At 44.4% G+C, this 13,992-nt stretch overlaps 1 protein-coding gene across 6 annotated transcripts; it reads left to right on the top strand.

The window, feature by feature from the left end:
* Window positions 1-937: 937 nt before the first annotated feature.
* On the top strand, window positions 938-12,552 carry LOC144599129 (receptor-transporting protein 3-like). 6 transcript variants are annotated; one of them, XR_013547963.1, is made up of 5 exons: window positions 947-1,054; window positions 3,617-3,828; window positions 4,949-5,149; window positions 9,692-9,971; window positions 11,279-12,552. XR_013547963.1 is itself a non-coding variant. In XM_078409855.1 (4 exons), the coding sequence occupies exons 3-4, from the start codon at window positions 4,977-4,979 to the stop codon at window positions 10,437-10,439; spliced, it is 921 nt and encodes a 306-aa protein (XP_078265981.1). In that variant the 5' UTR covers window positions 947-1,054; window positions 3,617-3,828; window positions 4,949-4,976; the 3' UTR covers window positions 10,440-10,984. The 6 variants fall into 6 exon arrangements, 3 of the variants coding, with proteins under 3 accessions (XP_078265984.1, XP_078265981.1, XP_078265983.1); XR_013547962.1 differs by lacking the exon at window positions 11,279-12,552 and adding an exon at window positions 5,685-5,760 and having other exon boundaries at window positions 9,692-10,984; XR_013547964.1 differs by lacking the exon at window positions 9,692-9,971.
* Window positions 12,553-13,992: the final 1,440 nt, after the last annotated feature.

Below are 13,992 nucleotides of genomic sequence, written 5' to 3'. Positions count from 1 at the left end.
GAAAGCCGACACTATGGGTGAGGCAAGCACCTCACCCGCTGTGCAGGATCTTGCGGCCAAAGGAATCGTAGATGTTTCTCGTTCCTTGACCGGGATGTTGTTTAAACTCCCTTATGTAGCAGTATAAGATATTTATGCAGCAGTACCTCCCTTACACATGCAACCAGGAGTAATACTGGGGCTAGGAAGCTGAGTGTGCCTTTGTCTTTCACAGATAAAGCTATAGTATCTAGGCAGACATGTGAGGCGTTATTTAAGATCAGAGGAGATCATGCATCACACTGAGGCCAAAGCATGGACGGATATCACGTAGATAAATAAGAATTTTAAGTTCTCACTGCAGAAAATTGTTGTGTTATACACTGTTGATATCATTTGGCACATATTCTGCCAGAAAATAAGCTTGCTGAAAATCCAAGAGTCAAATGCCTAAAGAACGTCTCCACCTGAAACATCACCCGTTCCTTCTCACCAGAGATGCTGCCTGTCCCGCTGAGTTACTCCAGCATTTTGTGTATTGCCTGACAGACACATGGAAATAGAACATTAGTACTGCTCCAGGAAATGTTGATTATCAACTATATATCACCTGTTTTGGGAGTTATGCTATTGAATTTCTAACCAAATGCTTCAAAGTACGCAGAGGGAATATGCAATATTAATGGCAACTCCAAACTAATCTATTTACTTAACACCCAGTTTCATTTTCCACCAATGCTAAGAAAAAGTAAAACAAAGCAGAGTGCAAAATCCTATCCATTGATTAGATTATAATGCCTAATTTTGCTAAAGTTAGCCTTTTAACGGTTGTCAATTTTAGTCCAATCAAATTTAAAGTTTATTACTCAAAGTTTACTGTCATGTGATTTCTTGGAAATGACGTAAGCAAAGTGAAACTTAGTCTAGCATTTATTACAATTCCGCTTCCTGGATATATTTTGAAAAGAGAGCAAATCATCTCCAGAACAAAACAATCCAATTTGATATTGAGCCAAGGAAATTTGCTTACAGATTTAATTGTTTCCTTGTGTTGGAAGAAACGGTAAAGTGAAAGGTAAGGACATTTTATCTTTTATCATTTTCAATTATAATTCTTTTGCCAATGTGTGACTTTTACCTACATTCCCCACTCTGTTTAATGAGAAATATTTCTGCAGAAATGTAATTTGGCTGCTTAGAAAGCATAAAGGCCTGGAAAATGAGTCAATATACATTCTTTGCAAATAGCATTTTTAAAAATGCTATTTTGTACGCATTTCAACATAAAGATCTGACAATTTGGGAAATTGGATTGAAGACTTCCAGGTGCAATTCAATTTAATGATGTGGCAATTTTCTTTCATTATTCATGCACAAGACAATATAGCCAACATATACAGACTACACCCTTCTCTGCCTTATAGACAGAAATGGGAGCAAAATGTGCAATGTAAATCCTTCAAGTAGGGCAAGCAGCCAAGTCCTCAACATTGGTGAGGAAAAGTAAATTAAAGGTTCGTAACTGGATACTGATATGTGCTGTCTGCACATCTTACTCTCAGGTTCAATGGCACAACAATTTGATATTGTATTGCTGGGTCTCCTTATCTATACACTAAAATTCTCGTTTGTTCGGTTGTTCCTGAACTACAGCCAAAACGGTACACAATAGCGCGACAATTTGATGCTTACAATCACCATTGTCCCGTGATCCTATGGAAGAAGTTTCATTGAAATCGGTGTTATATTTTTTAAGTTATTCACATTTTAAAGTTTTTTAAAAAGTGCATGCGCAGTTGGGGCCCCGTTGATCAGGTAATTACGTAAGATGGCCGCCGTATCCGTGCGTGCGCAGAACAAACGTGTCCGCGCCTGCGCAGTTGGGGCCCATTGAGCAGGGCTCGGCCGCCTGTCACTTCAGGGCGAGAGAGCCAGGCCTGGTGCCAGGGAAAGCAGCTGGAGCCTGGGGCTGGACGTGACCGGGTAACCGCGAGCCTGAGGTGGGCCAAGAGGAAAGGAGCCAGTAGCAGCAGCGGGGGTGAGGCTGAGCATTGGTGGAGGAGGAGGCCAAGTCCTGGGCCTTGTGCAGGCCTGCCCTCGGCTCCCCCAACCCCCTTCCTCTCCCCAGCCGGCCGAGCGCCTTCCCCACGCCGCCCAGAGTCCAGCAGCTCAGCAACAGTGAGAGAGCCGCTGCCGTCTACCGCTAAACATCCCCGCACCGGGATGGGACAGGACCCCCCCCCCCCCCCCCCACTCCAACAATGGTGGCCGCCCGGGCCGGTAGGCGGGTTGCTCCCGGGAGGGGGGCAGGGAGAGAGGGAGGGGAGGGGGGTTGAGGAGGGAGGGAGGGGGAAGGGTGGGGGAGGGAGGAGGGAGGGACAGAGGGAGAGAGGGAGAGAGGGAGGGCGGGAGGGAGGGAGGGAGGGAGGGAGGGAGGGAGGGAGGGAGGGAGGGAGGGAGGGAGGGAGGGAGGGAGGGAGGGAGGGAGGGAGGGAGGGAGGGAGGGAGGGAGGGAGGGAGGGAGGGAGGGAGGGAGGGTAGCGCAGCGGTAGAGTTGCTGCTTTACAGCGAATGCAGCGCCGGAGACTCAGGTTCGATCCTGACTACGGGTGCTGCACTGTAAGGAGTTTGTACGTTCTCCCTGTGACCTGCGTGGGTTTACTCCGAGATCTTCGGTTTCCTCCCACACTCCAAAGACGTACAGGTATGTAGGTTAATTGGCTGGGTAAAATGTAAAAAAAATGGTCCCTAGTGGGTGTAGGATAGTGTTAATGTACGGGGATCACTGGGCGGCACGGACTTGGAGGGCCGAAAAGGCCTGTTTCCGGCTGTATATATATGATATGATGATGATAATGTTGCTGCTGTGATCTCTACAGGCATCTGAATCATAAACTACAAATTGATTATTAATCAGCTTCGCAATAATTCAGACGCGTTTTTCACCTACTTAGCAGCATTTGTTCAGGATACCCAGTAACCCATTAATGCTACATGCCCCAGCCATTTTGTGCACAAAATAAGAGTGAAATCAATGATCCAAAAAGAGGAGTCTTGGCTCTGAATCCCATCACGACTGCCATCTAGGAGAGAGGTGGCATAGGACTAGATAACAACTCTCTCAGATTCCAGGGCTTATAAACTGACTGCCAATGCCAGCGAAGGGTACTTTTTAGAAATATCTTGAAGCAATATTACCACAAATGGCAGATTGAAGTGGCAATAACTCCTTATCCAGAACTAAAGTTGTGCTGGCTGAAATATCCAAAAACTGAGGCTGACAGACTGGATAAATGTATTAAAGGGTAGACAAGATAATGAAGCTGAGAAACAGCTAAGCCAGGAGCCATGCTTGAGTACCCAAATGCCTGCTTCTGTTCTTGTTTTAAGCCCTTCTCTGCAAGGTCTACCTTCAAAAGAAAGTGAAGCATCGTCACTTTGGGATCCAGCCAACCCTTCCATTGCCGTTGCAGTCTCAGTTATGCACTCCCATAGGTTCAGTTGTGAGAAAAATGTACAGTGAACTTATTTTTAAAAATCCAAATGTGCCAACTCCATCGAAAGCAGCATGTGCGACCCTACACACGCCAACACTCTCACCATTGGCTATTTTAATTGCCTGTCCACTTGTTTTCAGCATGACCAGCTATTTCAAATGAGACACAAGATGCTAGTTTTCAAAAAAAGATGCAAAGTTGTGGAGTAACAGCGTGTCAGGCAGCATCTCTGGAGAACATGGATTGGCGACGTTTTGGGTCAGGATCCTTCTTGATCCTATTGATTTAACCGAAGGAACACCTTTGAAGGCAAACCTGGAAAATCTTATTTTGTTTGCTTTCAGTCTTAAAGGCGAGCGAAATATCAACGTACAGAATTAAAGTTATTCGTTTTGCTTAAGAATACTCCTTGTAGCTATTAATATCCTTATGAAGAATGTAGACTGATCTCATTGTGAGAATGTCAGGATTGCTCAAGTTAGTCAGTAATTGTTATTAATTTGGCTTTTGTTTTCATTGTTCTTTATTGTGACCAAAATGTGATGTATCTCTTGAATTAAGCTTTTTGAAATAAAATAAAATGTCTGAATTTTCCAAACACCAATAAAAACCAAAGGACACAACCTGAACTGAAACAAAACTGAAACTGAAAAGTTCAATTGCTATTTATTCACCACCAAACCAAATTGCATAATTGACAAATCAATTTTCAGCAATCGATCAATTGAATATAGAAACCATGTAATTATTACGTAACTTGAATTGTATTTTTACAGTTAAAGTTAATTTTTTCTAGAGTTTATGTAGTCAAATGTTGGTTACAGATTGCAAATAGTACTTCAAAGAGGAAGTTCATAACCAGGTGATGGATGGGGCTTTTATCACACTTTTTCTAAAAATAAAAATAAACTTTATTCAAATAAAAAATATGTGCAAAAACTATGCAACCGTGCAAAAAAATCATCCAACATTCTCGGAGGCTATACATACATTGAATACTGTTTGCACAAATCACGGAAAATAATGTCATGAGTCAGAGCTTTCTACCCTCTAGGCTCAGTTGAACGTGCCTTAATTTCAAAGACAGGTTTGTGATACCTCTTGATGTGTGTTGAATTCAGGGAGAGCCACTTTTGAGTTGATCCAAGTCTTCAGAACAACCAACATGCATGAAGACCAGAGGGGAAATTTTCTGTGGGTTGCTATCACCTCCTAATAATGTCCGGGGAAGGTAGGTTGAGGGTGGGATGACGATAGCCATGGTGATAGCCATGAGGTTCATGGAACGAAGGGATAGTCAGACTGAAGAAGGGTCTCGACCAAAACGTTACCCTTTCCTTCTCTCCAGAGATACTGCCTGACCCGCTGTGTTACTCCACTTTTTGTGTACCTTTGATTTAAACCATTATCTGCAGTTCTTTCCTACACGTCTGGGGAACTGATACTCTTTCCATCTGATCTAACATCTTTAGGTCTTTACATATTTCAAGACAATACAAAATGACTAAAGCTCCTGGAACAAACCGTTGGTTCACTCGCTTCGCCAGATGTATAGCAAAAGAGTACATTGAAGAACAGTGGACAATGGAATTGGATCCCGACCTTGAAGTTGAACTGGATGATAGGAAAAAAGACGAAGGTTGGAAGATTTATATAACATCATCATTTGCCAAGTAAGGTATTATATATTTGGGGGCCAAATGTACACTGACATGGGTTATATTATGAAAAATAATGTTTTGCACAAACATGTTGCCATGCTCAATCCATTTTTAGGTGGAACGCAAATGGCAATGAGACAAAATGTTCTCCCTGATAGAAAATGTTCATAATAGGAGTGCATTACATAATTATGGTTACTTTTATGAGTGCATACAGATAATCCCCTCAGCTTCATCCAAATAATAAAATATCAGATGTGAATGTCCTTCAAAATAATTGTGGAATATTCATATACCTGCCAAGCATAGACTTGTTTCTTTGCATTAACCGTTTGATGTTTTTACAGTGCATAGGAATATAGGAGATGGAGTAAGCCAGCCAGTTACTTAAGACTTGTTCCACCATTCATGGAGATTTAGCTGATCCATGAGCTACTTCCATATATCCACTTTTACCTTATTTTCCCCAGTATCTTTGATTAGCAAAACTCTACCAATCTCAGATATAAAGCAAAACCATTGATCTTGTATCACTTGCCATTTACAGAAAGAAGTTCAAAGAAGGATACAAAGTGCTGGAATGACTCAGCATGTCAGACAGCATCTCTGGAGAACATGGATAGGTGACCAATACCAATATATTTACCAATATATATATATGTGGTAAAAAGGACCAAAAGACCGTGATGGGAGTTATATACGAGCCTCTGAATACTAGCCAGGATATTGGGTACAAATTACATCAGGAGATAGATAAAGCATGTAAGAAAGGCAATGTTATAGTGGTCATGGGGGGTTTCAATATGCAGGCAGACTGGAAAAATCAAGTTGGTATTGGATCCCAAGAGAAGGAATTTGTAGAATGCCTACGAGATAGAATTTTTAGAGAAATTCATGGTCGAGCCCATTAGGGAAAAGGCAATTCTGGATTTGGATTTGTGTAATGAACCAGATTTGACTAGGGAGTTTAAACGCAAGGAATTCCGAAGAGGCTATGATCATAATATGATAGAATTTAACCTGTTGTTTGAGAGGGAGAAGTGAAATCAGATGTATCGGTATTACTATTGAGTAAATGTAACTACAGAGGCATGAGGGAGGAGTTGTCCAAAGTTGATTGGGAGGCAACCCTAGCAGGAATGACAATTAAGTAACAATGGCAGGAGTTTCTGGGAGTAATTTGGAAGACGCGGGATCTTTTCATCCTAAAGAGGAAGAAACATACCTAGGGGAGAATGAGGAGACCTTGGCTGACAAAGGAAATCAAAGATAGCATACAAGTAAAAAAGAAGGCATATAACATGGCAAAGATGAACAGGAAGCTAGAGGATTAGAAAGCTTTTAAAAACTCACAGAAGGCAACTAAAACAGCAACAAGGTTAAAAAAAAGATGAAATATAAAGGTAAGCTAGCCAATAATATAATAGTAGGAATAAACACATAGACAACTTTCTAAATGGGGAAAGGATTCAGAAATCAAAGGTTTGTGAGAATGATCCTAGCAAGTATTGGGTTATCGTGTGAGGAGCATTTGATGGCTCTAGTCTGTACTCGCTGGAGTTCGGAAGGATGAGAGGAGGGGGGGGGGGCATCTCATTGAAACCTACTGAATAATGTAAGGCCTAGACAGAGTGGATGTAGTGAGGATGTTTCCAGTTGTAGGAGAGTCTGGGGCCAGAGGACACAGCCCCAGAATAAAAGAATGGAGTTGAGGAATTTCTTCACCCAGTGGGTGGTGAATCTGTGGAATTCATTGCCACAGATGGCTGTGGAGGCCGATATTGGGTATTTTAAAAGATGTGAAAGGAAAAAAAAACTGATGCTGGTTTAAATCGAAGGTAGACACGAAATGCTGGATTAACTCAGCGGGTCAGGCAGCATCTCTGGAAAGAAGGAATGGGTGACGTTTCCGGTCGAGACCCTTCTTCAGACTGATGTCAAGGGAGGGAGCGGGACAAAGATAGGATGCAGTCGGAGGCACGAAGACAAGTGGGAGAACTGGGAAGGGGAGGGGATAGAGAGGGAAAGAAGGGACTATCTGAAGTTAGAGAAGTCAATGTTCATACCAGTGGGGTGTAAACTACCCAAGCGAAATATGAGGTGCTGTTCCTCCAATTTGGGCTGGGCCTCACTCTGACAATGGAGGAGGCCCAGGACAGGAAGGCATATTGGTAATGGGAGGGGAAGTGCTGAGCCACCGGGAGATCACGTGGTTAAGACGGACTGAGCGGAGGTGTTGAGCGAAACGGTCGCTGAGCCTGCGCTTGGTCTCGCCGATGTAGTGAAGTTGACATCTGGAACAGCGGATACAATAGATGAGGTTGGAGGAGGTGCAGGTGAACCTCTGCCTCACCTGAAAAGTCTGGGTCCTTGGATGGAGTCGAGGGGGGAGGTAAAGGGACAGGTGTTGCATCTCCTGCGGTTGCTGGGGAAAGTACCTGGGGAGGGGGTGGTTTGGGTGGGAAGGGACGAATGGACCAGGGAGTTATGGCAGGAACGGTCTCTGCGGAAAACAGAAAGGGGTGGAGATGTGAAGATGTGGCCAGTAGTGGGATCCCGTTGGAGGTGACGGAAATTTTGGAAGATAATTTGTTGTAAACAACAGCTGATGGGGTGGAAGGTGAGGACAAGGGGGACTCTATCCTTGTTACGAATAGGGGGAGGGGGAGCAAGAGCGGAGCTGCGGGATATTGAGGAGACCCAAGTGAGAACCTCATCTATAATGGAAGAGGGGAACCCCAGTTTCCTAAAGAATTTTAAAGCGGAGGTTGATAGCTTCTTGATTAGTAAGGTATCAAAGGTTGGGACGAATGGGGTTGAGAGGAAAAATAGATCAGCCATGCTTGCATGACATTGCAGACTTGATGACTCAAATGGCCTAAATCAGCTCCTATATCTTATAGAGTCACAGAGCGATACAGTGTGGAAGCAGGTACACACACTAGCGACAATTAACCTATGTACCTGTAAGCCTTTGGAGTGTGGGAGGAAAGCAAAGATCTCAGAGAAACCTCACGCGGTCATGGGGAGAACATAGAAACATAGAAAACATAGAAAATAGGTGCAGGAGTAGGCCATTCGGCCCTTCGAGCCTGCACCGCCATTCAGTATGATCATGGCTGATCATCCAACTCAGTATCCCGTACCTGCCTTCTCTCTATACCCCCTGATCCCTTTAGCCACAAGGGCCACATCTAACTCCCTCTTAAATATAGCCAATGAACTGGCCTCAACTACCTTCTGTGGCAGAGAATTCCACAGACTCACCACTCTCTGTGTGAAAAAAAACTTTCTCATCTCGGTCCTAAAAGACTTCCCCCTTATCCTTAAACTGTGACCCCTTGTTCTGGACTCCCCCAACATCGGGAACAATCTTCCTGCATCTAGCCTGTCCAACCCCTTAAGAATTTTGTAAGTTTCTATAAGATCCCCCCTCAATCTTCTAAATTCCAGCGAGTACAAGCCGAGTCTATCCAATCTTTCTTCATATGAAAGTCCTGCCATCCCAGGAATCAATCTGGTGAACCTTCTCTGTACTCCCTCTATGGCAAGAATGTCTTTCCTCAGATTAGGAGACCAAAACTGTACGCAATACTCCAGGTGTGGTTTCACCAATGCCCTGTACAACTGCAGCAGAACCTTCCTGCTCCTATACTCAAATCCCCTCGCTATGAATGCCAACATACCATTCGCTTTTTTCACTGCCTGCTGCACCTGCATGCCTACTTTTAATGACTGGTGTACCACGACACCCAGGTCTCGTTGCATCTCCCCTTCTCCTAATCGGCCAACGTACAAACTCCATACAGACAACCCCCGTAGTCGGAATCGAACCCGGGTCTCCAGCGCTGTAAGGCAGCAACTCTACCGTTGCGCCACCATGCCGCATTTGGTGGACTGTTCTTGTCAAGGACAGTCAGTGTATCTTGCTCTCAGCTGTTTGCACCTTAAGATCGGTGGCAGCTCTAATGTGTTTGTAGCCTTTAAATGAACAACCCTTCTTTCTGATGACCTCCTTTCGCTTTCTGTTTAAGATTTGTTTTGGGCCGTGATATTCTTCCATTTCCATGACATGTCTGGGTCATGCAGAACCATGAACCATGAACCATGCAGAGACTTCTAAAGAATCAGCAGCTTCTGGTACAGTTATAGCAGAACTAGTATTGTGTGGTTGGTCTATGATTAATATTATTGCCTGGCATATCTAGTTACCTTTTTCATATGCTTATGAGTTACAGTTATGTAAATGTTTATGAGTTACACATGTTCATGTGTAAATTCATGCATATGCAGAAAATGCTGGAATGTTATCAGCTTGAAACGGCTTTTCTCTCCACAGATACTGCCTGATCTGCCGAGTGTTTCTAACATGTTCTGCTTTGATTTCAAATTTCCAGCATCAGATTTCATCTTGATGCTTGAGCGTGGCACAGATGTGACCGCGTATTACAAAACTGTTCTAAATGCACTCAGAAGCAGCTGGAGGGAATTTCAAGCATGGAATAACATGTTCTTCAACAACACTAACTACCTTGCCCTTCTTACCTTCAACAGATTTACCTGTCGTCGCTGTAAAAATTTGTGGTCTTCAGCCCTTGCCACTATGGTGTTTCATTACTGCCTGGTAAAAAAGGAGGGATTTGTTTTGCTTTGCCTCTGCCGGCAGAAATGCAGAGAATGCGATAACCCCACTTGGCACAAACCACAGGTTTATTCCAACCAAATATACAAAGTGCTTGACGAACTTATTTCAGAAATCCTCAAAAACTGCTACAATGTTCTCAATCTGGAAGATAAAGTAAGATATCTGATCCATTGGAAGACTAAATGTCATGTAAGTTCCCACTGTGAAGCCTGTGACTTGGGCATTTGCATTCATACCCAAACCACCCCCTCCCCGGGCACTTTCCCCTGCAACCGCAGATGCAAAACCTGTCGCTTTACCTCCACCCTCGGCTTCATCCAAGGACCCAAACAGCCTTTCCAGGTGAGACAGACATTCTCCTGCACCTCCTCCAACCTCGTCTATTGTATCCGCTGCAAAAGATGTGAACTTCTTTACATTGGTGAAACCGAACGCAGGCTCAGCGATCGTTTCGATGAACACCTTCGCTCAGTCCGCCATAACCAACCTGATCTCCCGGTGGCCAAGCACTTCAACTCCCCCTCCCACTCCGAGTCTGACCTTTCTGTTATGGGCCTCCTCCAGTGCCGTAGTGAGGCCGGACGGAAATTGAAGGAAAAGCGCCTCATATTTCGCTTGGGCACCTTACATCCCAGCGGTATGAACCTCAAACGTTAGATAGTTCCTCTGTCACTCTCTTCCCATCCCTCTTCCCAGTTCTCCCTCTATCTTCCTGTCTCCACCTATATCCTTCCTTTGTCCCGCCGCCTGACATCAGTCTGAAGAAGGGTCTCGACCTGAAACGTCACCCATTCCTTCTCTCCTGAGATGCTGCCTGACCTGCTGCGTTACTCCAGCATTTTGTGAATAAATACCTTTGAATATAACCATATGTTCTTTCTTTCTGCATTCTTTGCTGCATTTAATTTAGTAACATTAAGCAATCCATAAACGTTTCAGTAAAAATACTTTTTGTAAGAATGTCAAGGCATTAAACTGAATATTATTGATATCAGAGGACGGGCATCAACGGATTCTCACTGAAATGCAGGCCACGATAGAGCTCGGTCCAGTCCAATGTATCAGTACTTGTGCTTAATTAATTTGGAATTCGTTATTTATTCAACCTTCACCACCTCTATAACTGAGAGAATTACTGGGTTACTTTGAGGCCAATTACAAGTCAACCACACAGTGAGACTTGTCAGAGGCCAGATTTGTACACGGGGCAGGGGGCAAATTAAGGGGGGTGGGGAGGGCAGAAGCAAATGTTATTGATGAGAAGTTTGGATCAAACATTTTCTTATTGGATGGCAGAGCAGTCTTGAGGGGCCAATTAGACCCTTGTGCTCCCATTTCTTATCTTATGTAATCTTTGCTTTGCAATTGTTGAGTGTAATGCACATCCTCTGCGAGGCGTCTCTGCTAGAATGCCGCAGATACTTCAGTAGATACGTTGATGATGACTTGAAGCTCAGCCTAGCAGCTTGCACAAATGTAAAACCTGTGTCCTGCAGTTCACTGCTGAGATTGGCAAATCATTGCTTCTGAAGTGGAGGCAGAAGACCCGCTGTGGACCTTTCACCGTCCGGCGCGGCCTGGAACGTGGCAACTTCAACAGCCTGACCGCGGGAGAAGACGGCAGGGGAAGAGAAAAGACATTCTGGCCTTCCATCACAGTGAGGAGGTGACTGGAGGAGACTCACTGTGATGGATGTTTCTTTTTTTTGTTTTGATTGTGTTTTATTGCTTATTTTTATTGCTCTTATTGTTGGACTGTGGGTAACGGAGTTTCGTCCAAAAGACTTGTTTTTTTGGATGACAATAAATTCTGATTCTGATTCTGAGAATAATTTAGTTGAGTTGAGTGTAGAGACACCGCGTGGAAACAGGCCCTACGGTCCACTGAGCCCGCAACGACCAGCGATCCCCGCACATTAACACTATCCGACACACACATGGGACAATTTACACCAAGCCAATTAACCTACAAACCTGTGAATCTTTGGAGTGTGGGAGCAAACCGAAGATCTCGGGAAAATACACAAGTGGTTGCGGGGAGAACGTACAAACTCCGTACAGACAGCACCCGCAGTTGAAATTGAACCCAGGTCTCTGATGCTGTAAGTGCTGTAAGGCAGCAACTCTACCGCGGCACCACTGTGGAGAATTGAAGAATAGTGGAGGAAGAATAGTTTCCCATTATGCCCTAAACAATGTCCACCATGTTCAATATCTTGGGAGTACAGGTTTTCTGATGACTCTGCCATCGTCGGCCTTATCAAAGATGACGATGACAGGGCATACAGAGAACTGACCCAGGACGTTGTGGACTGGTGCCAACGGAATTGCCTCCAGATCAACGCGGGGAAAACTAGGGAGATGGTGGTAGATTTCCGCAGGCGCAGCCAGGTCCCCCCGACACCGGTGAACATCCAGGGAACGGACATTGAGAGAGTGGACTCTTATAAGTACCTGGGTGTTTACCTGAACAATAAACTGGGCTGAACTGATAATATTAATGCACTGTATAAGAAAGGCCAGAACAGACTGTACCTGCTGAGGTGATTCAGGTCCTTTGGAGTGCAGGGGGCACTCCTGAGGACCTTCGGCACTCAGCCATTTTCTATGGAGTGGTCTGCTGGAGCAGCAGCATCTCAACTGCTGACAGGAAGAGACTGGATAAACTGATCAAGAAGGCCAGCTCTGTCCTGGAATGCCCCCTCGACTCAGTGCAGGCGGTGGGGGAGAGGAGGATGATGGCAAAGTTAACATCACTGCTGGACAACGACTCCCACCCCATGCAGGACACTGTCACTGCACTGAGTAGCTCCTTCAGTGACAGTAGTGACAAGTGTGTGAAGGAGAGATATCATAGGTCCTTCCTTCCTGCTGCCGCCAGACTGCACAATCAGCACTGCTCCCAGCAGACCAGTAAATAAAGATAATTAACGTTATTTTATTTTTTAATGAATGAATGCTTATTTATTTTTGCTATCCACAATGCTGCTGTAACCCTCCAAATTTCACCGTTGTGGGACGAATAAAGGATTATCATTATTACTATTATTTGTCTGACTAAGGAAAGCGCTGTTTCAAGATAGGATCACGGTCGGCACAGTGGTACAGTGATAGAGTTGCTGCCTTACAGCACTAGAGACCTGGCTTTGATCCTGACTACAGGTGCTGTCTATACAGAGTTTGTACGTTATCCCTGTTACCACGTGGGTTTTCTCGGGTGCTCTGGTAAGTTGTAAAATTGTCCCTAGTATGTAGGATAGTGTTAGTGTACGGGGTGATCGCAGGTCAGCGTGTACTCAGTTGGCCGCAGGGCCTGTTTCCACTCTGTATTTTTAAAGTCTAAAAGTCTCAAACCTGGCATAGACCTCATGGAATGTACGCAACAGTGATCCCAACTCTCCTAAATGCTTCTGAGATATGGACGACCTTCAGTGGACTTCAGTAGGTTGCACCAACTTCAGCAGCCAAGCTATAATGACAGTTGTAACGTGCACGTTCAGAGGCTGACCTCAAATAATCGCTGACTTGTTCTTGGAAGCATGTCACCAATTTTATCTCAGCAAAACCCATCTGGCAAGGTAAGCAAACCAGCTAGCTTCCTCTCCCAAGCCAACACTGGTATGGAGAGGTCGAAGTTTCATTCAATCAGCTCCTCTGGGCAGGCCAACTCATTCACATGCCCGACACTCGACTCCTGAGGCAGACCCTCTATATTGAGTTCTGATGCAGAAATAGGTTACCAGGTGGACCCAGGGAAGTCTCCTTGAGGAAAGTACAACTTCTCTACTGACTCCTAGAAATCCTTGGCCCAAGACTATGGAAATCCTTGGCATTAGACCATTCACTTTGGAAGGAACAATGAAAAAATAACTGTGTAGAAAGGAACTGCAGATGCTGGTTTAAACCAAAGATAGACTAAAAAAACTGGAGTAACACAGGCAGCATTTCTGGAGAGAAGGTGACGTTTCGGGTCGAGACCCTTCTTCAGACCCGAAAAATAATTAGTTACAAGCAGGGAGACTATGATTGTTGTAGTACGATAGGATCTAGGAATCCTGGTGTATGAAACACAATAATTAAACACAGTAATTAAAAACAGTAATTAAAAAGGCTTTTGGAATTTTGACTTTTACAATAGGGTGTACACTATCAAATCATATCATATCATATCATATATATACAGCCGGAAACAGGCCTTTTCGGCCCACCA

This window comes from Rhinoraja longicauda, chromosome 13 (genome assembly GCF_053455715.1).
Source record: "Rhinoraja longicauda isolate Sanriku21f chromosome 13, sRhiLon1.1, whole genome shotgun sequence".
In the NCBI taxonomy this organism is placed as follows: domain Eukaryota; kingdom Metazoa; phylum Chordata; class Chondrichthyes; order Rajiformes; family Arhynchobatidae; genus Rhinoraja; species Rhinoraja longicauda.
Note: the sequence above shows the minus strand (reverse complement) of the source record. Positions and strands in the feature narration are given on the sequence as shown.